At 36.8% G+C, this 27,584-nt stretch overlaps 12 protein-coding genes across 12 annotated transcripts; 8 read left to right on the top strand and 4 right to left on the bottom strand. All coding sequences in view use genetic code 12, as the record gives it.

Annotated features, from left to right (window-relative positions):
- Positions 1-3: 3 nt before the first annotated feature.
- J8A68_004927 (uncharacterized protein) lies at positions 4-1,500 on the bottom strand (the record flags this gene model as incomplete). Its single annotated transcript, XM_049408937.1, has 1 exon — positions 4-1,500. One exon carries the CDS (start codon positions 1,498-1,500, stop codon positions 4-6), a length of 1,497 nt encoding a protein of 498 aa, XP_049261791.1.
- Positions 1,501-2,513: 1,013 nt separating this feature from the next.
- J8A68_004928 (uncharacterized protein) lies at positions 2,514-3,674 on the bottom strand (the record flags this gene model as incomplete). The annotated part of the gene is made up of 1 exon (XM_049408938.1): positions 2,514-3,674. The coding sequence occupies one exon, from the start codon at positions 3,672-3,674 to the stop codon at positions 2,514-2,516; it is 1,161 nt and encodes a 386-aa protein (XP_049261792.1).
- Positions 3,675-4,494: 820 nt separating this feature from the next.
- J8A68_004929 (uncharacterized protein) lies at positions 4,495-5,802 on the top strand (the record flags this gene model as incomplete). The annotated part of the gene is made up of 1 exon (XM_049408939.1): positions 4,495-5,802. One exon carries the CDS (start codon positions 4,495-4,497, stop codon positions 5,800-5,802), a length of 1,308 nt encoding a protein of 435 aa, XP_049261793.1.
- Positions 5,803-6,121: 319 nt separating this feature from the next.
- Positions 6,122-8,467, top strand: CDC53 (cullin; the record flags this gene model as incomplete). Its single annotated transcript, XM_049408940.1, has 1 exon — positions 6,122-8,467. One exon carries the CDS (start codon positions 6,122-6,124, stop codon positions 8,465-8,467), a length of 2,346 nt encoding a protein of 781 aa, XP_049261794.1.
- Positions 8,468-8,721: 254 nt separating this feature from the next.
- J8A68_004931 (WD40 repeat domain-containing protein) lies at positions 8,722-9,768 on the top strand (the record flags this gene model as incomplete). Its single annotated transcript, XM_049408941.1, has 1 exon — positions 8,722-9,768. One exon carries the CDS (start codon positions 8,722-8,724, stop codon positions 9,766-9,768), a length of 1,047 nt encoding a protein of 348 aa, XP_049261795.1.
- Positions 9,769-10,225: 457 nt separating this feature from the next.
- Positions 10,226-11,152, top strand: ADE1 (phosphoribosylaminoimidazolesuccinocarboxamide synthase; the record flags this gene model as incomplete). The annotated part of the gene is made up of 1 exon (XM_049408943.1): positions 10,226-11,152. The coding sequence occupies one exon, from the start codon at positions 10,226-10,228 to the stop codon at positions 11,150-11,152; it is 927 nt and encodes a 308-aa protein (XP_049261796.1).
- Positions 11,153-12,962: 1,810 nt separating this feature from the next.
- On the top strand, positions 12,963-14,447 carry J8A68_004933 (uncharacterized protein; the record flags this gene model as incomplete). Its single annotated transcript, XM_049408944.1, has 1 exon — positions 12,963-14,447. One exon carries the CDS (start codon positions 12,963-12,965, stop codon positions 14,445-14,447), a length of 1,485 nt encoding a protein of 494 aa, XP_049261797.1.
- A 2,653-nt stretch (positions 14,448-17,100) lies between these two features.
- Positions 17,101-18,903, top strand: J8A68_004934 (uncharacterized protein; the record flags this gene model as incomplete). The annotated part of the gene is made up of 1 exon (XM_049408945.1): positions 17,101-18,903. The coding sequence occupies one exon, from the start codon at positions 17,101-17,103 to the stop codon at positions 18,901-18,903; it is 1,803 nt and encodes a 600-aa protein (XP_049261798.1).
- Positions 18,904-19,662: 759 nt separating this feature from the next.
- Positions 19,663-20,506, top strand: RPS24 (40S ribosomal protein eS24; the record flags this gene model as incomplete). The annotated part of the gene is made up of 2 exons (XM_049408946.1): positions 19,663-19,665; positions 20,102-20,506. The coding sequence occupies 2 exons, from the start codon at positions 19,663-19,665 to the stop codon at positions 20,504-20,506; spliced, it is 408 nt and encodes a 135-aa protein (XP_049261799.1).
- Positions 20,507-20,890: 384 nt separating this feature from the next.
- On the top strand, positions 20,891-21,814 carry J8A68_004936 (mRNA splicing protein; the record flags this gene model as incomplete). The annotated part of the gene is made up of 1 exon (XM_049408947.1): positions 20,891-21,814. The coding sequence occupies one exon, from the start codon at positions 20,891-20,893 to the stop codon at positions 21,812-21,814; it is 924 nt and encodes a 307-aa protein (XP_049261800.1).
- A 43-nt stretch (positions 21,815-21,857) lies between these two features.
- SEC6 (SNARE-binding exocyst subunit) lies at positions 21,858-24,365 on the bottom strand (the record flags this gene model as incomplete). Its single annotated transcript, XM_049408948.1, has 1 exon — positions 21,858-24,365. One exon carries the CDS (start codon positions 24,363-24,365, stop codon positions 21,858-21,860), a length of 2,508 nt encoding a protein of 835 aa, XP_049261801.1.
- Positions 24,366-24,682: 317 nt separating this feature from the next.
- Positions 24,683-27,568, bottom strand: J8A68_004938 (uncharacterized protein; the record flags this gene model as incomplete). Its single annotated transcript, XM_049408949.1, has 1 exon — positions 24,683-27,568. The coding sequence occupies one exon, from the start codon at positions 27,566-27,568 to the stop codon at positions 24,683-24,685; it is 2,886 nt and encodes a 961-aa protein (XP_049261802.1).
- Between the last annotated feature and the right edge of the window lie 16 nt (positions 27,569-27,584).

A 27,584-nucleotide genomic window follows, 5' to 3' on the forward strand; every position in this document is an offset into this window, starting at 1 on the left:
TATTTAGTACAACCCAGCAAAGAAATCACCAATGGTCACAAATACCGACCAAATCCCTTCAAAACACGATGTCAAGAAATTATCCACCCCATCAATCAAATCCCTCACATCATCATCCAACGAATTAATAATCGCATTCCGTCTCTCCAGATCCTCATTCTCTCCAACACCACCACCTTTTTCGAAATTCAACGGATATTCAATTATCGGAATCGCTTTGGGTGTATATAACGGCACGGGAGTCAGAAGACTAGGTTCTTGAGATATCACCTGTGAGGCAACTACACCACTTATCCCCAGATTATGAATTGGACTGGGATTTATAATTGATCTAGAACTGTTTGGTTTTAGGTTTCTGATGAAATCCAATTGGGAACGATTTATACCTTCTGATAATTGATTTTCTAAATCCGGTGGCATTCTTATTGCCTGACTCTGATTCTGGCTTCCGCTGATGGATTCCGGTTTGTTGAGATTCTTGAACCATCCAGTGAATGACCTAACAAACGATGTTGAACTTTTGGGTCGTCCATAATCATCTTGTTGAAATGGATGTTTTCCAGATAGGATTGCTTCATTGTTATGTTGTGATTCGGAAGGTCTATATCTTATATATCTCTCCTCCATAAATTCCAGAAATTGATCATAATGAGGAAATAGTCTATTTTCCAACTGTCCAGTTTGGGATAGCAGCAGGTGTCTCCTAGCATTTAGTTCTCGTTTTGACAATCTGTGAGGATGATCAGACGGGTGGATTAATGGATCGAAGGGAGGTTGGTGGGGGGAAAGGATCGACATTTCTAAATCGGAATATGGAACTGGACTGGAAACAGATCCCAGGGATTCTATTTCAAATGAGCTGGAAGATAGGGCTATATTGTTTGATGTACGGGCAAGTTCAAGAACTGGGGATGGTTTGTCGAAGGAGAACATTGGACTACTTAGTGGATGGTGATGATTAGTGTTGTCTATTGCTGGTGTGATTGTTGACGATGAAAACAAAGGGTTGATGACTGAGTTTGTGATGGTAGTTTCACTTGTGTTGGAACCTATGATAGCTGCAATTGCAGCTGCATTTTCTAAATTTATATTCTTGATTAATGGGAATCGATCACCTGGACTCGGATGATTGTTTAAACTGACATCTAAACTCTTTAACTTTTCTTCCATGTTCTGGTCGTGTAATTTGATTGGGGCAGTTTGTATATAGGAGAACCCATCTATGTCTGCACTATGATTAACATGTCCCCCAACAATACCACCACTAACAATCCCAGAACTGCCACTACCACTTTCATTTTCTTGATTTATCATGAGTGGAAAAGTAGTAGGTAATGGAAGTGAACGATATTGATGAATCGTGTTTGTTCTGCTTGGTGGTGATTCAAAAGAATGATCATTGGTTGCATTTTCTGTACGTCGTAGTTGATGTTGTTTATTTCTCTGAATTCGTGCTGGTAGAGTAAGTTCTTGTATTGGCGAAGGTATATTGTGTATCATTGTATTGTATCTTTCGTGTATTGGAGTGTGATAACTAAAACCTAGGGTGGTGGCACAAATAGGGTGCAAATCGGCTGCGAAAAAGATCTTATGGCTGCAGGGCAACCAAACAAATTCCCTCTAAAAAAATCTGAAGAATTTCAGTTGCAGGACAACCAAAAAATATGGGGGATCGATTTCATTACACCCTAAGAAAAGGTGGCGAATCAAACATACAAGAGAGTCGGAATGGTAGAGCCTACAAGAAGATATGAAACTTATTTATAAAATCCAAACCAGCATAAAAGAATGCTGCTATTCATTTATTATATTTTTTATATATACGGACATAAATCATTTAGTGTAAAATGACGGTGTTTTATGACGAACTAGAAAATAACCAATAAAAGATAATAACAAGTACTAAACCATTAACAACAATATAACCATTACCAACTGAACCAACTTCATATATTCAATCAATTGCAATTGACATTGCAACCATTTTATTCAATTCTTCAAAAGTCAATTGAAAAAAAATTATACAATCATTAAAAATTTCATACCATTAAACCCTTTAGCTGTCCGATTACTTGGATCTAGCTCTAACCTTCCGTCTCTTTCTCTTAAGTCTTCTAACTCTCTTTTTTCTCCACTTATCTCTCATATTGAACGATAAATTGTATACTAAGAGAAAAGAAGTAAGAAAGAAGAAAGAAGTTATTAAAGAAAAGTTTTTTTTAAAGCGTGACCCTCCCAGTAAATTGATTCGCGCTGGAATTGGGAGGGAGGGAGACTAGGTACAAGGGGGGAGGGTAATTGTTAGTATTGTTACATTTTGTTTTCTTGCTGTGCGAGACCTAGAAACTGGTTACCCGCCGCTTGCGTAACAAAAAATTTCACCAACGGATTATTTTTTTATATGTATCACGTGCAGTCGATTAGGGCTTCTTCCCCAGAACCCTAAACATACATTATCTGACTTTTAATTTTATTCTTATAATAATATATACAATTTTGATTACACACTTTCTCTAATTAACAGGATCTTCCACTTTAATATGTTTATTTAATCGAGCAGTTTCTTGCAGTAATGCTCTATGCAAATCTTCACGTAAATGTTCTAAACCCAATTCATTAACTAACAGTTCAATAATACCCTCAGTAATAATCACGCATTCTTCTCGTTGAACAAATTCATCCAAATTGGCTCTCTCATTATCACGTACATATATTTCATCTATTTGGCTAATTGGTTTAAATGCTAAATGTGTAGTATCATTTACAGTCAAATCACTTGCCATTTCCTTCTCACCTTCTTCTGAAATTTCTTCCGCTTCCTCTTTTGCAACCACTGGGGCTTGTTTCACTTTTGGTTCAGTCTCTAACAAATAATCAAGATGTTGAATTCCAAGTAAGGCCTTAACATTACAATATGCTCTATATGCAAGATAAAACGCAGGAACATTGGGTAATAAAGGAATTAATCCCAATGGCAAAGCAGCAACCATCCCTATTGAACACAATAATGCATATTTTTGATGTCTGGATTGAGTCTCTTCACGGAAACTATATATCTGATTCAAAATAGTGGTTGGCTTTTGAAAAGATGGATGAAATAATGGAATTGGTTTTAATTGATTAGTTGGGATTTTCAAGTTTTCAATCTCTGATTGAATCATACTTGATTCAGCTGTATTTATGGATGATGAAGAATTGGAGGAGATAGCGGGGTTGTTTATTTTAGAATTCACCGATTCGATTGACTCTTCATTCACTTCTCTAATCATAGCCTGCTTGCTTGGGAATGATCTTAAACAATTTTCTTCATATGGAATAGTAGCCAATAATTTCTTAACAAATTTAGTAATCTTGACATTGATAGGCTTTTTCGAATGAGATAACTTATTCCATCCTTTGCTTGCTAATTGGGTTAATTTACTTTCCATCTTCACTATACTAGGGACGGTATGCGTCTGGGATTTTCCCAACATGCTAGGTCGATGATTACAATAAATATAGGATTTTGACGTTGTAATTGGAATAGAAATGACATGGATTGAATTCTTGTTGATTACGGGTTGAGTTGATTGGAATCTTTTGGCACATATCATCATAATACCAACCCCGACATATTGATTGCTGCGGAGTGGAGTGGCAAGACTGGTGGTTTTCCCCGAAACACTTATTCTCATTTGATTCTTTGCGATGTTTTAATTCTTGTGTGCTCGGAGAGATGTTCTATGGGAAAAAGGAAAGTCAACAGGATATAGTAACAAGTTTTAAGTAATTAACTTGAATGAAGCGAAAGGACTTTGTTCGTGAGATGGAACTTTAAATTGGAATTTGGGAGGTTATTTATTTTTTAAGAAATGAGGGGGGTTACTGGTTAATAACCTGTGAAAAAGAGAACAATCTGCAGTTTTTCTTCACTGAACATGTAATTTCCCGATTCTGGAATGTAATTAAGATTTCCATACTAGAAGCTTACCTTGAAGATCAAATGAAACAATATTCACTTGTACTTGTACCTTCGGTCTATACATACTAATAATATCTTTGTATATAATTGACATGGGATTGCTGGATTATAACGTATTAAAGAAATCTTTGGAATAAACAAGAATTGCAATAGGTAAACCATGTATGTTCTTGGGTCAGATACCTAACAACAGACAGATTTTACTACTTGCTTGCTTAACTAAGAAGCAATTAAGCCAATCGAATAAAAATGGATGCCAAGGGATAAATCTAGTTTTAAATCAAGTGGAATAAATAAAATTTTGCACCCATTTTAAAAAAAACACGTGATCTAAATTTTATTGGTTAGAAAAATCGTTTAACCATTTGTATTTATTTTCTTTGATTTGTGGCACATAGGGGAAATCAAAGCCATTTCCAATTAAACGTCATTACGAAATATAAAGCAATTTATTACTGTTAGAAAAGAATACAGTGGACACTGCCTCATTTCAATACCATTTCAATTGTAATCAGAAACATACATTATAGAAAATGACTAAACCAGACGGGAGCATACCCAACAACACTAACAACAGTCACAACAACAACAATAAATCAAATAATAACAATAGTCGCAACAATAGTAGAAGTCGGTCAGCTACCATAAATAACAGCTCATCTCCAGAAGCACCAGCCAATCCATTCGATGATATCAATATAAACACCTATGCTCATGTACCTAACCGTGTACCACCCTTTGTACTAGAAACAATCGCAAAAGCCCACTACAAGAACCAACAACAAGACAATTTCCATTCAAACAGTATTTCATTAGACCAAGGAGGATTATCAGTACGAGGAACTCATTCACGATCAATCACAAGCGCAAGTATAGTTCATGTTAATAGCAACCCAAACATCAACAGTAATAATCCTAACATTAATCAGGATGAAGATCAATATGCAAGTTTTACCAACCATGATCCATACCTACGTGCATTGGATGGAAATTGGCATAATTTTATATCATCCATACGTAATCAAATAGCATATACAAGTGACAAAATATCATATGGAGATGATTATTTAAAGGAATATGATTTAGATAGTCCCTGGGGTGGGGATGAGAGATTAAAATCGGAATTTGTTGAGTCTTCAAGTAGTGGTGGAACCCTTTTGAACAAAAAGGGAGGAATATTACGATGGTTTCGTCCAAGTAGTAGTGGAAGTAGTAAAGATGAAAATGATACTCGAGTGAGATCAACAGCAGGATATTGGATGGGAGAGAATAGAAAACAAGTATTACCAAGCATCAAAAAGATCTTCTTGTTTAATCCTTTGGTACCTTTAATCCTTCGTATTTTAACCTTAATACTTTGTATTTGTGCCTTAGCATTGGCTGGATCAATATATAAACTTTCAAGACAAGACTGGGATGGACAACCAATACCACAAGAACCTAGTACAATCATGGCAGTAGTTGTGCAGGCAGTAGCATTGCTATATGTGATATATATTGCCTATGATGAATATTCTGGTAAACCATTAGGATTAAGAGAACCAATGAGTAAAATGAGATTAATCATGTTGGATTTACTATTTATTATATTTTCATCAGCAAATCTTTCATTAACATTTAATACCTTGTATGAACAAGAATGGGTTTGTCAAAAGGATACAAGACCAGGAGTTACTGATTTATTTCCAGTAGTTGGGACTATTTGTAATAGACAACGAGCATTGGCTGCGTTTTTATTTACAATATTAAGTTTATGGGTTATTACGTTTACTATTAGTTTGTTGAGGGTAGTGGATAGAGTTAGTACGTCAGGACCAAGGACTGATTTAGATATTGCGTAATGATGCTTTTAGTATACACTTATTTATGAATAACTGTAGTACAATAGTTTGTAGCAAATTGCAAATAATTAGTAGCAAATGTCGTAAATAAATGTCTCCTTTTTTATGATTCGAGACATTTTTCATTTTTTACAACAACTTTTTAAAGTTTCACCCAATTGACCAAAATCCCTTCAAAACCAACAACAACTTCGTCATCATCAGTTTAAACTATAATTAACATAATCATCTTACGTAGTACCAGAATCTCTGAATCAACAACTCAAAATCACAATTGACACGTTCACACTACACCCCTAAGTTAGATCATCCCTCCCATATGTCACTTCCACATTACTCAGATTTAAACGCGACTTGGAACTTTGTCCAGCCAGGATTAGAATGTATCTTAGGTTCAGCAGCCGATGAAGGTGTTACCCCTAATATGTATATGAATTGTTATACCGCAATCTACAATTACTGTATCAACAAATCTCGACACGGTTCAGGTGTAATTTCTTCAGGTGGCAATGAAAACAATAGTTATTCTTTAGCTGGGGCTGACATTTATAATAAATTGGTTAACTACTTGAATCAATATATTAGAGGTTTACATAAAGAAGCCAATGAGACCTTTTTGGAGTTTTATGTTAGAAAATGGACAAGATTCACTATTGGTGCAGTATATATGAATAACGTGTTTGATTATATGAATAGATATTGGGTTCAAAAGGAAAGGGCCGATGGTAGAAGGGATATATTTGATGTTAATACTTTATCATTAATTAAATGGAAAGAAGAAATGTTTGAACCAAATGCTGATACTTTGATAAAAGAGGTTTTGGATTTAATTGAAAAGCAAAGAAATAATATGGTTGTTGATACTTCTTTAATTTCCACTGCTATTAAATCTTTAGTATTTTTAAGTATTGATACTCAAGATTTGAAAAAACCAAATTTAATTATTTATGTTAATTCATTTGAAACTCCATTCTTACAGGTTACTAGTGAATATTATATCAAAGAAAGCAGTAAATATCTTTCCGAACATAATGTGGTTGATTATATGAAAAAATGTGAAACTAGACTTGCTGAAGAAATTTCTAGATCTAATAATTATTTAGAAGAACATACCAAGAAACCATTATTGGATGCTTTGAATGCTTCATTGATTGAAAATCATGCTGAGGAAATGTATAGTCAATTCCTTATTTTATTACAACAGAATCAAATTGAGCACATTCAAAGAATGTATAAATTACTCGCTAGAGTTCCTAGAACCTTAGACCCCTTAGCTGATACCTTAGAAGAATATATCAAAGGTGAAGCTCTCAAGGCAATCGAAGAAATCAAAAAAGCAGCAGATGCACAAGCAGAAAACAAAACTCCAGAAGCTCCTGGTGCAGCACCTACAAGATCCTCAAGAAAGGCCGGATCTGCAAGTGCTGTCGACCCAAAAACTTATATCAATACCTTGATTGAAATCTACAACCAATTTAATGACGTTGTTATCCAAGCATTTAACAAGGATACGAGATTCATCAGATCTCTTGACAATGCTTGTCGTCATTTCGTTAATAAGAACCCAATAGCCACCCCAACTCCAAGAAGTAATTGTAAGACTCCGGAAATTTTGGCCAAATATGCCGATAGTTTCTTGAAAGGAACCAGTAAAGATGCCGATATTGCTGATATGAATGTCGATAATTTGATCATCGTGTTTAAGTTCTTAAATGATCGTGATGCATTTGAAGAATATTACCGTCGTCTGTTAGCCAAGAGATTAATTAATGGAAATTGTAAATCGGAAGAATTGGAAGAAGGATTACTTCATAGACTTCAAGAAGAAAACTCACTTGAATATACTTCAAAGATGACAAAGATGTTTTCCGATATGAAAGCTTCAGAAGATTTGAAGGCAAATGTTAAAGAACATCTCGCATCTGAAAGTATGGTCAAAGAATTCATTCCATTGATTCTTGCTCAAAGTATGTGGCCATTCAAACATCTCGATGATTATAATTTAAACGTTCCTCCAGAATTACAAGGTCCATTTGAAAAAGTTGTCGAGACTTATGGTTCCAAGCATTCCGGAAGACAATTGAAATGGTTATGGAATCATGGTAGGGCAGAATTGAAGGCTAATTTATCAAGAAAGGGAAAACCACCTTTCTTATTCACCGTATCCCAAGTTCAATTAATGATCTTGATGGCGTTTAACAAGAAGAATAATTATACGTTTGCTGAATTGCATGGAATTGTCGGAACTGCAAGACAAATCTTTGAAGCCCATTTGTTACCATTTACCAAATACAAATTAATCGACCAATCCCCAGCTGGACCTGTTACCGATTCAACTACATTCACTATGGTTGAAGAATATAAATCCAAGAAATTAAGGGTTAATTTCATTAGTGCAATCAAAACCAGTGAACCTAAACAAGAAGAAGATGAAGCAAGTAAAGAAATTGAAGAATCTCGTAAGAATTATCTTTCTGCTTGTATTGTGCGTATCATGAAATCAAGAAAACAATGCAAGCATAATGACTTGATTAATGAAGTTTTACCTCAAACTTTATCAAGATTCACGGCTAAGATCATTGATGTTAAGAGAGTTATTGATCATTTGATAGACAAAAAGTATATCAAGCGTATTGATAACAATAGTTATGAATATTTGACATGAGGGGTTAGCCTTCGTTTCGGAAAGTGTGTGAGTATATTTAGCTACTATATAGTATTAGTATAAAATATAAAATAAATAATGTTTAGAAATTAAAAGTTTATAAATAATAGCTGAACAGCTGCCTACTATATTTACTGCAATTGATACCATACAATTATACGTAGAATTCGATACCTTTTTTTGCGCGTCTTCAGGTAAAAAATTCCGCTTCCTGAATTCGATGAGATCCCACACAAACTCACAATCAAACAACGATGTCACTTGCAAAACGTCATAAAAGCGACAATGGCACCCATTCCAGCTTAATTCATTCATCAAAATTCACCACCGAACACGACAGCAACGAATCTGGTCGAATACTATACTCCCCAGCCGTAGTCCTCGAGGGCCACACAGGTGGACCAGTTTTCTCGACTAAATTCAGCCACGATGGTACCAAAATAGCCTCATCGGGAATGGACAAACTGATCCTCCTATGGAATCTTCCGAGCTCGCAGCATGATGAACAACCCAACTATGCATGTTTAACAGGACACAAGGGTGCAGTGGTATGTGCTAACTGGACACATGATAATTCCATTATTGTGAGTGCCAGTGCGGATTCGAGTGTTGGGTTCTGGGATACGACTACTGGGAACAGAGTGCGAAAATGTACCGGACACGAGGCAGGAAGTGTAGTGAACGAAGTGGATACTTCTTGTGACGATATTGCAATGTCTGTGGGAGATGATGGAAGTGTCGTATTTTGGGATCAACGACAACGTAATCCTGTAGATAAGATAGATACAGAATTGCCTTTATTGACAGGAAAGTTTAGTCATCTGGGTACAAATTTCTTTATTTCAGGGATTGAGTCCAAAATTTTGGCATATGACGTACGAGTGTTGGATAAAGTATTATGGTCAAGTGAAGGTGGCGGACTTGTACTGGGCATATCTTCAATTGGCATAAGTCCAGACGACACTATGTTGGTTAGTCGATCATTGGACGGAACTGTCAAAACATATAATGCAAATCAATTTGTTCCTGAAGGTGTTAATAGAATGAATCCATATGTGTATGAAGGAGCGCCTTCTGGCAAGGAGAATTTGCTAATTAGAACCTGTTTCTCAAATGACAATATTAAGATCGTTTCCGGGTCTGAAGATGCTACAGTGACGATATGGGATTTGGGCACGAGGCGAATAGTTGGGAAATATGCTGGACATCAAGGAACAGTGATTGATGTTGCGTATCATCCACTGGAGCCTATTATGGTGTCGTCTTCCACGGACGGTTCGATTATTGTAAGAGAAGTTTGATTATGATATATACCTCTATAAATAGAATAACTAATTTTACACTAGATCTGATTCATTTGTAAGTACAGAAGTACATTGTAAGATAGGTCATCCTTTTTTGCACCCAAAAAGATGCGAAATTTTGTGCATAATCCATACAACTTCTTTAGAGAACTCTGCTGATTTAGCATCCCGATAGAGATTCAAATATAAGGACTCAAACGCTTTTGTAGTAATGATGTTAAGGTTTGGGGGTTTAGCTTAATTGGAATAGTCATAGTCCTCTTAATTAGCTAATTAATTACCCCAGCAAAATTAGATTAATTTTTCAATCAGAGTCAGAAAAAATAAAAACGAGTCATCGCCCCCTAATCAATCAATCTCAATCGCATCTCAAAAATATCAGGAATTTTTCACACCCATCATTCCACGCAAGAGTCTACTACTAATAAGTAATCATCAATTATACAATTGAGAAATGACTGACTCTTTAACTACCACCAACTTAGACGGAATCTTACCACTCATTGCTAGAGGGAAAGTTAGAGACATTTACCAAGTTGACCCAGAAACTTTATTATTCGTTGCTACTGATCGTATCTCTGCCTATGATGTTATAATGGAAAATGGTATTCCTAACAAGGGGAAAATCTTAACCAAATTATCTGAATTCTGGTTTAGATTCTTAAAGGATTCAATTCCTAATCACTTAATCCTAGATTCTTGTGATGATGAATCTTTATTTGCTAAATTGCCTAAAGAATTATCAAATGAGAAATATAAATCACAATTATCAGGTAGAGCATTATTAGTTAGAAAATTGAAATTGATTCCTTTGGAAGTAATTGTCAGAGGGTACATCACCGGATCCGCTTGGAAAGAATACAAGAAGACCAAAACTGTCCATGGATTAAAGGTCGATCAAGAATTAATCGAATCCCAAGAATTCACTACCCCAATCTTCACTCCTTCAACCAAGGCTGAACAAGGAGAACACGACGAAAACATTTCACCTGAACAAGCTGCCGAAATTGTTGGTCAAGAATTATGTGATAACTTAGCTGCCAAAGCCATTGAACTCTATTCTAAAGCTAAAGAATATGCCAAAACCAGAGGAATCATAATCGCAGACACAAAGTTCGAATTCGGATTGGACGAAAATGACAATATCGTTCTTGTGGATGAAGTACTTACCCCAGATTCTTCAAGATTCTGGAATGCGAAAACTTTCGAATTGGGAAAATCTCAAGATTCCTATGATAAACAATTCTTAAGAGATTGGTTGACTTCAAATGGACTTGCTGGAAAAGACGGAGTAAAGATGGATGAAGAAATCGCAATTAAGTCAAAGGAAAAGTATATTGAGGCTTATGAATGTTTGACTGGGGAAAAGTGGGTTGATTAGATCTTGTTAGTAACTTAGATAAGGCGTAAGAAGTAAGGAGTTCCGTAAATTTTTGTATGCTAGTAAATTTCATGTAGCTGGGAGTATTCTCTCACATTTCCGTGTCTGCAAGCCGTGGCGTCTCGCAAGCTTGTGAACCCCTGTTCTCCGACACCTCTGATTCGGTCGCCCCACAAGGACAGGCAACGTCAGATACGAATCGTGTCTATTTCCGTGTGGTGTACATTGTCTTAGATATTAGCCACAGGCAAGTTAAGGCAAGGGGTACGGAGGTTGTTAGCGGATATACATATGTACTGTAGACAATGTTGAATCCCACATTTGTGTGAGACGTAATTTCTATTAGCGCTCCTCCAGATTCGACTAGAGGAGTATTTGGACAATGACAATTGTAATTCTTTATTATCAGGTCCATTGTATTGAGTACCTGCATTAAAGACGCTTTATTCCCGCGGAAGTCTCACGCAGTTCTGCCGGAGACCTTTCAGTATCTTCATGTCGTGCTTCATTCACATGCTCCAGTTCTCATTATATGCACTACAGGGCACCTCGAAACTCTACATGTAAATATAAAGTCAAATCACGTTCTATTAGAAATAGTCATTCTAGGTTCACGATACTGAATTGACGCCTATTGTTTCCAGAAGGGTACGTAAAGCCTAACGTAAAGCCACTAGAACCGCAATATATTTTCATGCATTTCCGATACAATCATCTTTGCAGTTAGAAATAGAATGTATATTCTTGACATATGTCATTTTCCGATGACTAATGATTTGACAATTAAATTGAGGGGGCCCGTTCTAAATAATAATTGGTAGGTACGAACATTCTTCTAGAAATAGTGACACAAAATAATTCATTCTACTACGCCATTTTGAGTCACTAAATTAGAACCTCGATTCTTGTTCTTTCACTATTAAGTCAAGCTCTGTTGCTAGCAGCCCAACCCAAAAGCCAAGTCACTGTCACCTAATTTGACATATAACTGAGATTTATTTTTTAAAATTAACGGTGAGTGGGGCAATTGGGTATACTTTACTATGGTGAAATATTGTGTCAATTTACCCCACCCAGTCATTTTTCTAATTTCCGGAATCAAATTCCGTAAAAAATAATTTATTTTTTTGGAGGGCTGCAATTTGTAATTTTTATTCATTCTATTATGAATTTCTTTTTTTATGGAAAACTCCGAGATCCAAAATTGGTCTTGTAAATATACGCAAGAGAAGGGTCTAATGTTAGTTTCTTAACTCGGACCGAATGATACTGATCAAAGAGGGGACCAAGATCTTATCTTGAAGATACAATAATGCTTCTCACCATCTTGTTTCTTTTGAATTGCTTTTCCAGCGGGGCATTCTACTGAGGCGAACAACGAAGTGAAGGGAGACTAACATTCAAGATAGGTTAGGATTGGTTATTTGATTTCCGCCAATTGGATTTGTAAGCTTGATCAGCCAAGTTTAGCTAAAGATTCGATTTTGTTCTATTTTCTGAATCTCTATGCCGAAGTGAAGGCCCAAGAAAAACGGAGAAAAAGAAAGACGTCAAAGATTGACGTAATCAGTTTGTGTTACGCTGCCCCCCACCCCCCTCCCCAAATCAACGCGTCCATCTCCTCGGAGACTCCAAATCAGATTTCTTTTTGTGTCTTTTTCCGGAAAGGAGCCTTTATCACATTTTTTGCAATTATTTTTTAGTACACCTCATTCAGACAATTAGTCATATATAATGGATGCAAAACTCCATCTCTAAAATTTTAACAATCTCTTCTTATGCTTCAATAAATTATATTAAACATTAGAAAATGTCAAACAAATCCATAGCTAGTGACATCGAAAAGGGTTCTGGCACCCACGTAGAAAATCAACTCGACCCAGTTGCTTACGTACTTGATGAAGATCATGAACAATATCTTATTTCAAGACATGGTTCTGTTCAATTAGATCCATTACCATCTGCTGATCCTGAAGATCCATTAAACTGGCCAGACTGGAAGAAGAATTACGAAATAGTATTGATTGCTTTCGGAACATTCTCATCTACTTTCATGGCTGCCGGTATGACTCCTGCTTTTGAAACCATGGCTGAAGAATATGGTGTTGATTTACCTACTGCAGCATACTTCACTTCTGCACAAATTGCTGTTTTCGGTGTATTACCTTTATTATGGGTCCCATTGATGAACACATATGGTAGAAAATTCTTTTTAACATATGGAGCGCTTGCATGTTGTATTTTGAACATTGGTGGTGGATTTGCTAAGACATATGGACAACAAATGGCTACTAGAGTATTAGTTGCTGCTTTTGTTTCTACAGCCGCCGCTGCTGGTTCTTCCGTGGTTGGTGACTTAGCATTTGCCCATGAAAGAGGAAAGAAAAATGGTTGGTGGTCATTGGGATTGATTGTCGGTACTCCTGCTGGTCCATTCTTTACTGGGTTTATTCAATACCATGCTGGTACAAAATGGATCTTGTTTGTGTTCGCAATTATGAACTTTATTCAATTCGTATTATATTTATTTGCAAAAGAAACTGTTTACACTCGTCACGATCCAACCTATGAATCACACGGAGTTATGAAAGCCTTGGGTCTTCGTAAATCAAAAGCTAGAGAATTCAACTGGAGTGTCTTCTACACCCCTTTCATCCAAGCTGCTAACATTGATGTCACCTTGGCTGTTATTGCACTTTCATTTACATTCTGTTATGCCAACATTGTCCTTGTCGTGGAAATGCCTCAAGTTATGATTCCTTATTTCCAACTTAACGCACAACAACTTTCTCTCCAATATATCTCCATTATCATCGGGTCTGTCATTGGGGAAGCCCTTGGTGGTCCATTATCTGACTGGTGGATGAAGAAATGTGTTGAAAAACGTAATGGTCAAAGAGTAATTGCTGATAGAATTTGGGTTTCCTACAATGGTTATCTTCTTTGTATTGTCGGATTGATTATTTGGGGTGTATTCCTTCAAGAAGCAAAAATGGGTCATTGGAATATCAGACCATTGATCGGAGCTGCTATTGCTGCAGCAGGTAATAATATTGTTGCTACAGTCATGACTACATTTGCTATTGATTGTGTGCCAGAGAAGGCTCCTGATGTTGGTTTATATTTGAACTTTGCGAGAAACATCTATGGATTCCTTGGTCCATTCTATTTCCCACAAATGTTCGAAAGATTAGGATTTGGTGGTAGTGCAGGATTGATGTGTGGGCTTCTTTTGTTATTTGCCTTCTTACCTTCCGCTTTAGCTCATTTTAGAGGATTGAGACGTAAAAACTAATTCTCAGTATGTAGATGTTTAAGTAAGTAGACTCGGGTCAGTCTGCATGTGTATGTATATTAGTTTTTTTAATTTATTTTTTATGCAAGAAAAACGTTTGTGTAATTATTAATCGGACTATCACTCCGAATTAATTTATTTTTCAACTCTTTAAATGCAATATTCCGTTTGTATCCAACGCCCTAAATCTTCAACCGTCAAATAATATTTCAAGTTTGACGGCTAACGGTTATTCGATGAGGCGGTTGACCCGTCAACTGTTATCTTCTCGGCACAAGGAAATTTCCTTGATTTCGTAGGAAAACTTCTGAGGTTTAGAGGAATGCCTGGGCTCTTTCGGGGTAGATTCTTCCTTTAAGAGTATTTGTGTATCTTTAGTTAGCAATTACATTCCCGAGGGAATGAACTTCCTTGGACACAATATTACAAATAGATCCCACATAATCCCACACAAAACGATTTTATTCACTTGTGATATTGTTTTGATGCAACTGACTCGCCATAGGAAGATGATTCCGAATGGTCACAAAATCAGAGAAAAGCAAGTTTGGTTGGTTTACCACCAACGGTTACCAAAGGACCGGTATATCACTGAGTAATGAGGTGAAAAGGGGCACCTTCACAAAATGATTCTGTTCCAGATTAATTTAATTTAGTGCTTGTCGGTTTGGAAAACCGCAACAATGACTATTTGGATGCATTTTAAAATGTCTGATAGGAGGCAAGACAATACATACCCTCCGATAAAGAAAGCAAACTTTATTTGTTACCCGGGTGATTGAATGCCTGCCAATGCCTTGATTCAACGGTTACGAATTTTCCTCAAGATGAGTTTTCCTCGGGCCATTAAATTTCGCCAAGTGTATGGATCGAGTGGTTTATTATTTTTTAAAATTATCCACGGCAAGTTTGATGAAGTAGCCTGACCAAACCACCCATTCAATTTGGAACGATCTCAAAATTTGAGAATTTCCTTTGGAAAATTTCAAAATTTATCGCAGGACAATCACATAAGCCATAATACCATAACCAAACGAAAGTTGAGATATACACAGCAACCCACTTCAATCTAGTCTCACATTCCTTCTCGAATTAATCCCACCGTTAACCTAACCCCAGAAGTTCAGAGTATAGGTGTAAAGTTTTAAAATCTGGCGATTAATACCTTAGATTATACTCATCTCATGGACTGCAGGCAGGAACCTCCCTGAGCAAGCTTGCTGACAAGAAACCCCAGATAACGTGTCCCACGTTAGAATATACAGCCCATTCCCCAAACAATCGTAGTCAGTATTATAAGGCGCTTGCTAGAAACGGAAGAAAGCAGAAGCAAAACATAGCTCTGAAAACATACTGTAGTAGTGGAATCTTCACTAATAAGTCGGTTACTCAGGACTAGCATAATGCGAGTTGGATTTAGCTTTACCTGGAACATCCTTGTGCAACTTTGCAAGCTGATATTTGGTGGTGAACTTGTTAGGCTTGAACACATTTTACTTTAGTTTCTCTAGCTGCTATTCCTCTGTGTCCACCTACACAAAACTTGTCCAGGAGATGCAAGCAATCTGAAGAACATTTTTTTTTAGCACTCTTTTGGTTCACTTTAAGAATTGTTGCAAAAGATTACACAAAACCGAACAACTAAAAAAATATTTTAAGCATCAAAAGCAAGCGAAGCTGATTACGAAGCAACCACATCTACTATGATCTACAACTAGAGATAATCGATCTTGGGCCCCAAGAGCACCTTGACAGTTTGGGATTACAAATTCTTTCTGCGATTTTGATCTCAAACTGAATGTAGATACGATCAATCGCTAACATACTGAACGATTTTGACCCGAGGATTTTTTAAAAAACAATCAATCCAACCAGCTGAAGCATTGTCATGACTGAAAACCTTTTTTAGTCACAATCCAGTTCTTTTCTGGAATCGTCAAAGATACCGATTTTTGCCTCTGTTCAAACGAGAAATGAGGCGATTGAAAAATCAGCAGAACGCGAGTGGTTAGTAACATTGCGTTCACAAACGGGAACCCTTGAGCTGATAAAAGTACAAGTAGATTTATCTACATGACAAATAGAGGCATACTAAACTCCTCACCAACCTTCTTGATTGGAAATGTAAACCTTGGCTATTTCCCTCCTCTTGCAAAAACTCAGGTGAAATTTCGTGTGAAGAATTACAATTAGAACCTTCTCGAAGATTACATGTGATGGCGGTATCTATCCAACGTGGTATAGATCAGTTGATTCGTCATCCATACCCACTAGAAATAGTGCCAAGTAACTTAAGTGTGCTAATTTTGTATGTGTTTGATTATTAATATCAATAAATGTTTGCCCCGATACGCCCATTTTCGCCCGACTTCGCCCATTTTCGACCGAAAATTTACCCTTATATCGGGCAGACCCCGTTGATTTTGACGTAGAATGAGTTAAAAAAATGGTTGGCGCGGCCTTTGCAACAATTTAAAAAAATACACAAAACTAAAGATTAAATTCTCCGTTTTTCCGTTTTCGTTTAAAAGGACGATACAGCAGCTGATCACGAATTATTTCGTTTATCTTTTTCCATAAGAGCCACAGTTCTATTGTTTATCCATTTACTAAAAAAATTGGCTGCAAATTATAAACATCATATATAAACATCATGACAAGCAGAGTAGACGTCCTTACTTGGTCAAACATCAAATTACAATTAAATACAGGTGAAAAACAACTCCTTATCGATGATGTTAGCGGAACCGTAAATGCTGGAGAATTATTGGCACTTATGGGTCCTTCAGGTTCTGGTAAATCCACATTATTAAACATATTAGCTCATCGTTCTATTTCAGGTAATATGACCCAAACTGGAGAAATCTTGGTTAATAAAGAACATGCAACTTTAAGTAAAATTAAACAATTGTCAAGTTATGTTGAACAAGAAGATTCATTGATCGGTTCATTGACAGTTAAGGAAACTGTTGATTTTGCTGCTAAATTCGCTGGTATCGACTCTAATTATAGAAAACATTTAGTTGACAAGACTATTGCTGTATTGGGGTTGGAAGAGCAAAGAGATGTTAAGATCGGTAGTCCGATTCAAAAAGGGATCTCTGGTGGTCAAAAGAGAAGAGTAAGTATAGCTTCCCAAATCATTACTACTCCTTCAATATTGTTCTTGGATGAACCTACTTCTGGTTTAGATTCTGTTGCTTCCAGAGAAGTTATAACGACCATTAAGAAGCTTGCTACTGAAGAAAACATGATTGTTATTTGTTCAATCCATCAACCTTCTACCCATACTTTTGAATTGTTTGACAAAGTGCATTTCTTATCTAAAGGTAAGACAATCTATCACGGTAAAGTTGATAATGTTGTCAAATACTTCGATAAGGCCGGATATCCTATTCCACCATACGTCAATCCTTCAGAACATGTTTTAGATTTGATTAATACTGATTTCACTGGTGATGCTCCAAAAGAAGAAAAATTCAAAATCTTGGATGACCTTCGTACGAAATGGGAAGAATGTGTTACATGTCACGAATGGGAAAAAGACGACGACAATTCTGATTATGACTCAAACCAACCAATCGAACTCGAAAAAGTCGACGTAAAGAAAGAAATAAGAAACACATTCATTCTTCTCCACAGAGTGCTTACCAAAGCCAGAAGAGATGTTTTGACATATTATGTCAGATTGGTCATGTATTTAGGTTTGGCCATTTTAATGGGTACAGTTTGGCTTAGATTAGGTGCTGGTCAAGAGAATATTCAACCATTCATCAATGCTATCTTCTTCTCAGGTGCATTCATGTCATTTATGTCAGTTGCTTATATCCCATCTTATCTTGAAGATTACTCCAGTTTTAAGAAGGAAAGATTGAACGGGTTATATGGTCCCTTATCATTTTGTCTTTCCAACTTCCTAGTCGGGCTTCCGTTCTTATTCCTCATTGCACTCATATTCAGTATTATTACATTCTTCATGGCAAACTTTAATCAAAGAGCTATTGGGTTTTTCTATTACTTGATGTGGTTATTCCTTGATCTTGTTGCGGCCGAATCCATGACTATTTTCTTTGTGTCGGTCTTCCCTAATTTCGTCATTTCATTGGCATTAGTTGCGTTTGCTAATGGTTTATGGATGGCAGTTGGTGGGTTCTTGGTGTCTGCAAACATCTTGAATGTTTTCTGGTATTACACCTTCTATTGGATTGATTATCAAAGATATGTGTTCCAAGGAATGATGTTTAACGAGTTTAATGACAGAAACTTTGATTGTGATTCCAATTGCCACTGTATGTATAGTTCTCCATTAGAGGGCCAATGTCAAATCGATGGTAAAGCTGTTTTGCAAGCACTTGGATATGGGAAATATGACAAGGGGCTTTGGGTTGGCGTTTTGATTGCCATTATTTTCTTTTACAGAGCTGCCAGTTATCTCGTTTTGAGATATAAGAAGTAAGGAGAGTGAGAGATTGTGTGTAGATGAGAGATGTAGTTTGGCTGTTGATTTAATTGATTGGAGCGAGTTTGTTGTTAATACCTTAATAAAATATAATTCAAACTAATAAATAGATACTTTGTAAGAATTCATTGTGCTGCAAGGGCCCTGAAATGAATACCAATTGAGATCTAATTATCTCTTTGGTTCGTAAGAGTCTATGCTCTCTTAAAGCTACAAATGAATCTCTAGTAAAACTCTACATTGACAAGCACTTAAGATTATCTGAACTCGAACAGAAAATAACGAGAAAATTCGATGTAGAAAGCCTTGGGATCAGTGTTCTCATCGCGAGATATCGAGACATCAGCAGCAAGTAAAACTGGGTCTACAAACTTTGTAGATTTGGTAGCGTCCCGTCCTGAAGCTTGCATTTTTTCTTGAAGAGAATCATTTTTATCTGATCACGTGAAGTTGTGACTGCTTTTTTTCTGAAAAAAAAATCTCATTGTTATCTGCAGGATTAATAATTACTACTATGCTCACTTTAGTAGTGCCTAACAAAAAAATTCAATAGTAAAGACAACCTCTATTTTGTACCTCATTAGAGAACTATATGCAGTCACATAGTTAACTTTTTTTCCTTCTTTCACTCACCAAAAACTTACAGTGGGAATTTTGGTCTACCAATTTCAATCTAACAGAAAAAAAATTCAGTGATAGAAAATTTTATTCCATCTATTTGAATTGTAATAATACTATAGGAATAATATCATCAATATGGTATGTAATAAACCTATGAACATACTGCAAATCACTACATCTGAAGAGAGGAGAAGGAGAGACATATAGATAGCATATGCTTACTACCACACGAAATAACCACAAGACTTTCAAGATCTGAAAATTTATACTCGAATATCAGCAGCAAACTATGTGAAAATTTTTCAACAATTTATACACAAGGGTCAACTATAGTGCAGAGGAATACGAAATGACTACCGAATGTCCATGGTAGTTGTAAACCAGAGAATGACACAACTATATATAAAAAGAATTTGTACCAAGGACCTGCAAGCAAGAAAGACGTAACTAGTCATCAAGTCAGATGATATTATATTATTCAAATGCAAATGGGATAGATCATCAACTAAACACCTTCCCTCCGAGTAGTAGGATACATAAACAAATGAACGAATTACTAACATTTCTAATATAGAGTGACGCCGTTACCATCAGAACTAGAAAGGTTATCTCCAACCCATTATTAGCCAGAAGACAATTCGTCATTGATGTCTTACACCCAAACAGAGCTAACGTCTCCAAGGATGAATTAAGAGACAAATTAGCTGAAATCTACAAGGCTGAAAAGGATGCTGTTTCCGTTTTCGGTTTCAGAACTCAATTTGGTGGTGGTAAATCTACCGGTTTCGGTTTAATCTACCAATCCGTTGCCGATGCTAAGAAATTCGAACCAGCTTACAGATTGGTCAGATACGGTTTAGCTGAAAAGGTTGAAAAGGCCTCTAGACAACAAAGAAAACAAAAGAAGAACAGAGACAAGAAGATCTTTGGTACTCAAAGAAAGGCTGCCAAGAAGGCTGCTAGAAGACAACAAGATTAAACTTGATGAGGAAAGAGATTTAAAATGCATTAATATAAATAAGAAACATAATAATATAAATATTTTCGTTTTGGATTCCTTTTATTTTCAGGTTCTTCTTTTCACACAATCTTTACTACTTATTTAATAAAGACCCCCCCAACCTTATTCTGTATATTATCAAGGAAAATTTGATGTTATAAACCATTAACCTGTAGTATTATCTGTTCTCTAAATCATTACCCTGTACGTCTGTTGTACTGAAACGGGGCTGGCAAGTCATCCCGTTGTAAACTCAATCGATCTGGCGCGACGTTTTTCCGGTACGAGAAATATTTAATTTTGCGCCATCTCGCTAGCGATCTATCATCACAACAACACGCTCTGCCTCCCCCATAAATCATTATGTCAGAGAGAAAGGCTATAAACAAATACTATCCACCCGACTATGACCCTTCCAAACTCCCCAAACAGAAAAAGAAAACCGCCAATCAAACCATCAAGATCAGAATGATGGCACCTTATTCCATGCGATGCACAAATTGTAACGAATACATCGCTGAACGACGTTCCTTCAATGCAAGAAAAGAAACAACCAATGAACGATATCTTAATATAAAAATCATTCGATTCTACATTACTTGTCCTGGATGTAATAATACAATCACATTTCGAACCAATCCTCAAACTTCCGGATATGTGCCTGAACAAGGTGCAGTACGAAACTATGAACCAACACGAAAAGTGACTTCTGATGCCAAAGTTGTCGAAACTGAGGACGAATTGTTGAAGAGATTGGAAAGAGAAGAAGAAGAGAATAAGAAATTTCAATTATTGAAAGAAAAGAGGAAACGGAATCCGTTCTGGTCTGAACGAGAGGCATTGAATGCCGGGGATGGCGATGTGATGGAGAATTTGGAAAAGAGGTTGAAGGAACAACAGAAGCAACAGGAGATAAATGAACATTTGGAAGAACTACAGAATCGATTAGATGACGTGGAATCAAAAGGGGGGTCGGATAAAGTGGCAGAATTGGCCAAAGAAAAAGTAGAACGTGAGCTTGAATTGCAACGTGAGAATCAATTGAAAGCTGAACTAGATGACGCAGAATTGGCGAAATTAGCATTTGAAAACAAAAAGCGACCAGCACCTGAACAATCCGAGGAAGTAGAAAAGGAGGCTCTACAAGGCATCCCGCCGCCCAGCAAGAAAGTACATTTAAGAAAGCGTCCTGTCATACCGTCAGCTATATCAATAAAGAGAAAACCAATACTACAACCCAAGAACGAAATTAATTTGGGATACTCGTCATCTTCAGATAGCGAATAATTAAAAACGATACATAAAAGTTATACAATTCTATAATCCATATCTAAATCTTAAACCCAAAGTCATTCAAGAATGTATTCGATGTGTCTGGGGGAGGAACACTTGCATGATATTCCTTTTTGATCTGTTCCAAAACCCCAATCAACTCATTCACCTGTGCCTTATCCATATCCTTCCTACACAAACATACTCCCCTCACATATTCAACTGAACAATTAGGGAATATACTCAAAATTTCATGCTCCCAGATTTCGGGAATTATCTTCATTGGATTCTCGCAAGTACCCAAATCACCAAGATATTCAAGTGCTCTTAATGTGTTTGCAAGATATGCTTGATCCTTTCGGGTAAACAAGTGTTCTAGACCCTTGTAAAAGGCCGTGACATCACGTCCAATGGCTTCTGTGAATGATTTATATTTCTTTGTCGCGTTTGGATCGATTTTTTTAGCATCACCATGAAGAATATTCTCATATCCAATCCGTAAATAATTAGTAATAAATGAATCCAATAACACAGCAAATGTAATCAGATACATATCATAAGTCGAATACCCTCTAAGCTCTTCCATGTACTCAGCAATTGTCTCCACGATTAAATGGGACATTTCTGTTTCATCAGAAGTCTGGGTGGACCCTTCATACCATTTCTTAGTGAAAAGTTGTGATAAAGCAGGATACAAATCGTTCATGATAATGCCAACAATAGTAACCACAATTTGAATATTTAAGTCCGTGGCTGGACCAAGTAAATCATCAAAAGCTTGCGTGAGACGAACCTGATAATTAGTATGTACCTTTTCTTTATACATGGGCAAAAACTTTTCCACAAGTCGACTTGTATTAAGTTCATAAGTATTCCCCAAAGCTGTCAAATATTCAAGCAACCCCGGTCTCGAAACCTCATCAAGTTCTTCAGGCGTCATATTCTCAACATCAAGAACTTCAGGCGTATTTTTCTTTCTAAACAATCGAGAGGTCTTACTTTCTTTAAGTAAAAACTTCTCATTACTATTAATCGACAAATATCTCGCTATTTCATCATCTACCAATTTCAGAAAATTTGCCGTACGTTGAGTATAACATTTTGCCCAGTTTTCAATAACACCAACCATAATCTTGGAATATCCCGATCCAGCAGCTACTTCAGCCTGTTCCTTAAGTAAAGTCAATGGGGTCTTGAAATCAGGCAAGACATAGACATCGGTTTCTATTTGATAGGTTATGAGTTGATTATTGGCATCTTCATCTTCGATAATTTGACGATATGGATAAATATCAGGTGAGACTGTTCTTTGTTTAAATGATTCAGTCTCTTGTTTCATTAAATTTTCATTCCATTCGTTCATCTTGGCCATAATCATCTTCATATAATCTTCCAACACGACGTTCTTTAATTCTTCTCCCATGATCGATTTTTCAATTGGTGTCTTTGCCTTTTGTTCAGATGGTGGTGGAGGTAATGATGCTAAGAATTTAGTATAATGGGAATCATAGGATAAAATCCTTAATAAATCCTCAGCAGTAGGATCGCTATTAATAATTCCTAATGTGAATTTATGTAATAGGTTATAATAAACTCCCAGAATAAATGAACTAATCTTCCAATTGGGAGGGAAAAGCTGTTCTAAATCATTATAAACATAGGACAATTCATCTTCCAACCAATCCAAATGGTCATATACCAACATCTTATCATCTTGATAATGTTCAACACATGCTTCAAACGTTTCTTCAAACGATGCTTCCAATTTCTGATAAAAGAACTTTTTGTAATTTCTTCTTGATCTTCTAAATTGTGCATAATTCACCGTTCTAACATCTCGGGCTGAATTCAATTTAAGATTCTCCATTAATGAAAACTTCATATCTTCTTTATCTTCATATTCAATCACTTTAATTAACCTAAATATACATTCATGATTCTTCTCCTTCGCAGCCTCAGTCAATCCAATTATAACTTCGGTCAATAATTCCTCATACATCTTAATCGTTTTCTTCACTGGAGCCACAATCTTGAATATAATCGATTGCAAATCATCCGATAAATCTTTGGAATAATCTTCCAAATAATCCTGGAAATTTCTCGCTTGATTAAAAACATAATGAATTTCAAATATATGAGGTAAAGAATAAGTCAAATCTTGCTTCATTTTGCCCAATTCATAATCAATCTGTTTTTCTAAGATCTCAAGATAATCTTTATATCCTGAAATATCTTCATATAAATTAGCAACTTGACTTAAAAATTGATTCACAGTTGTCATCTTTCTTATCAATTCATAATTCTCAACCGAAATGATAGAATCTTCATACAAAGTATTCACTTTCGCCATGTTTGATTTAATGGACCCAAGTCGCTTGGCAGTGTTGTTCAATTGTTTTAGATTATCCATAATCGATTCAATTTGTCGTTGAGTTCCAGCGGAGAGTTTGATATCAACTGATGCTTTCTCCTTCATGAATTGTTGTTGAAGTGAACTGATCTTGCCCAAATCATCTTCGGACTTGATAAGCTCACTTATCTTAGCTAAAGTAGCAGCATCTGCCATGTTGTTTCAATTTTTGCTTTTGATTAGAGGAATGTCTTTACTGATGTGTGTGTCGTATCTCGGTTATTAAAAACAGCAGTGGCCGTAGAAAAATGTGCCTGGAAAAAATCACAGAACACGCGCTACCACTTCAAGCTAGGATTTCCGACCAACCATTCTTCAATGGTTCAACGAACTACGCTTATCTACAAGAGACTGATTACATACAAAAAAATTTGTAAATTTCACTACTTACTAACTTCAAACTTCTCATCTACACACTCCGCAAACATACCTCTACCTAGTCACTATTTCCTTGCTTCTTTTCCATTATTTTCTCAATTATGTTGTCCACCTCCACCACCACCTCTTTTTGAATGACTACCATATCGTCTCCCATGATGTCCACCACCATATCCACCATGCTGTCCTTGTCCACCTTGTCCCCCCTGACCACTCGCAGACGAATATGGAGGCGTCGCACCCGCCATCATAATATTTCCATTCACAGGACTACTCACACCCGACCCAAACGCTACCGGCATGCCTGGAATAAACCCAGCACCAGAAACGGCTCCCGGAGGCAAAAATGCCCCAGGATCACCCATGGCGGGATACATCCCCATCGGTGGCTGTCCTGCGCCTGGCGGACTCACAAATTGATGCTGTTGTGGATGATGCTGTTGTTGTTGTTGATATTGAAACATGGCGGCATGGAATTGTTGTTGTTGTTGTTGGAATTGCATGGCCATGGCCGCAGCAGCTGCCGCGGCTTGTTGTTGTTGAGGAGACATGGGGAACTTATTAGGATTGGCGGATGGATGTTGTTGATGATGATGAGGGTGATATCCTGTCGCTATTGGTGCGCCACCTGGTCCACCTGCAGCAGCTGCCATCATGGGGTTTGGTATGAATGGGGATGCAGTTGGGATCATCATGCCAGGTATTGGTTTCATGGTATTTGTTGGAGATGGTGAAAGCATTGGGAATAATTTATCATGAGTTTCATCAATGGTTGAATCCCAAGTTGGTGGAGTTTGGAAAGTACGTTCATAATAAACTACCGGACCATCTTTTTCAAAATCATGTTTGTTTCTGGTTGTAACAAATAAACTAAATCCAAACTTAAATGCATTAATCTTTTTCTCTTGACTCTCTTTGCTGGGGATTTTATCAACACCTCCAAAGAAATCAGCTGCTGAGATTTGATGATGTCTCTTTGTCGAACCTTGAGAACTAATTGAGCCATTTGATGAATATGGTCTTGAATGTGCCATTCTTGGGGAAACATTACTTGGAGATCTATGATAATTAACCTTTGGTTGTTTTGGCGACGTTAATTGAGCATGTTTAGTAGACGGAGTAAATACCGCAGCCTTTGGATTCAATTTGAATGTTTTCGAAGTTCCAGTGGTAGGAGTAGCAGCAGCACTAGTACCAGCAACCACAGGTGTAGCCGGGATACTAGGAGGAGCGGCAGCCACAGTGGTAGTAGAAGCACTAGCAGCAACCGAAGCAGTAGAATCTTTCTTCTTTTGAGCAGCTGCTGCAGCAATTTCAGCTTCCTTCTTTGCCTTTTGTTGTTGTTGTTCACGTTGTTTCTTTAAAATCTCATCTTGTTTCAATTTATCTTTTGCCAATATTGGTAATAAATCTTGAGGCATCTTATGAGGGATTTTGAAATTGGCACTAAATTCACGTAAAGAATTGATCTCACTCTGGGCATTTAATCTAAATGATTCATTATGCTGACCAGCTGGAATTTGTGGTTTTGGTGGAATTGAATCTGGTTGTTTCTTTGGAAGTACCACGGGTTTGACTTCTGGTTTTGGTGAACTAAGACTAGTTGAAGAAGCTGTTGCTTGAACCGATTGACTAACTTGAGGTTTTGCTGGGATTGTTGGAACTGGTACTGGAACAGCTTGTTCCTTAACAGGAGCTGGCGCAGGAACTGAAGTTGAAACTGGTGCAGGTGATGCTTGAGTCTGTTGAGGTGGAGTAGAAGCAACGGCCTTAACTGCCGAACTAGAAACAATAGCAGGATCATTATGATATTGAGCAGCTCTATGTCTAGGAATAACATATTTCCCCGGGGACAGCTTTGGGACATCCCCCCTAGTTGGACTTGTCAAAGATTCTTGAGACAAGGTAGCATTTCTTAATGCCGCCATTAATTCATCCCCTCTTCTATCAACCCCTGAATATTTATCTTCTTCATCGATTCCACTATCATCGACAATAATACCTCTTTCTTCCAAAATGTGGCGATCTGAAGTAGCTTGAGTTTCAATTTCTCTGGCGATCCTATCAGCTCTAGCAACCCGTTCATGATAATCAGGAGCAGAAGTATCAATTCTAGTAGTGTATAAATGTTCATCATAGGTTGATTCAACTCCGAATCTTTCTTCATTGACTTTGAATTGATCCCATGCACCACCAGTTGAACCAGATTCTAATGTTAACGCAGGATGATGAGCAATATCTTCATCAGGAACCCATCTTTGTAATTCACGTTCTTTAATTGCGAATTTTCCAGAAATATCAGAATCCGTTTTGAATTTTGGTTCTTCCTTCAAGGTGACTTTCTTTGGTTCTTCCTTCAATGTGACCTTCTTTGGTTCGGCTGGTTGTTGTTCAATAGGAGTAGGAGTTACAGCCTTTGCAACTGGAGGGGAAGTAGTAGTACTAGTTGCAGGGGTAGGAGTAGTGGTCTTAACAGGAGCGACAACAACTCCTTCCTTAACTGGTTCTTTACCATTAGTAGTAACAGCACCAGCAACAGTAGCAGCAGAATCAATAATAGGTTCATTTAAATTAATATCATTGACTTCAAGATCAATTAAATTCTTAGCTTGAATTATTAAATTTTCAGGTAATTCATTATCATCATCAAGATTATTTTTTTCATTGATTAAAGGTTTACTAATCAATTGAGGTTTATATAATACAATGGATAATGGGGCTGATCCATTGGCAGATAAATCACTGGCAACTAAGAGACCTTGATAACGTGATCCATCAGTTATAGTGGCAATACATTTTTTACCAGTTGATTTTGATAATAAATATAATAATCTATCATTACCTTTGTTGTTGCCCCCAGTAGTTGGACTAGTACTGGTAGTAGAATCTTCATTGGGGCTTCCATTATAACGAGAATTAGAACGACGATGTCCTCCACCACCGTTCTTGGGATTGATTGTACGATTGATTTGTCCTTTCATTTTTGAAAAGCAATTT

The sequence above is a fragment of the Hemisphaericaspora subhashii genome (assembly GCF_019202705.1).
Source record: "Hemisphaericaspora subhashii strain CBS 10753 chromosome Unknown scaffold36, whole genome shotgun sequence".
NCBI lineage: Eukaryota > Fungi > Ascomycota > Pichiomycetes > Serinales > Debaryomycetaceae > Hemisphaericaspora > Hemisphaericaspora subhashii.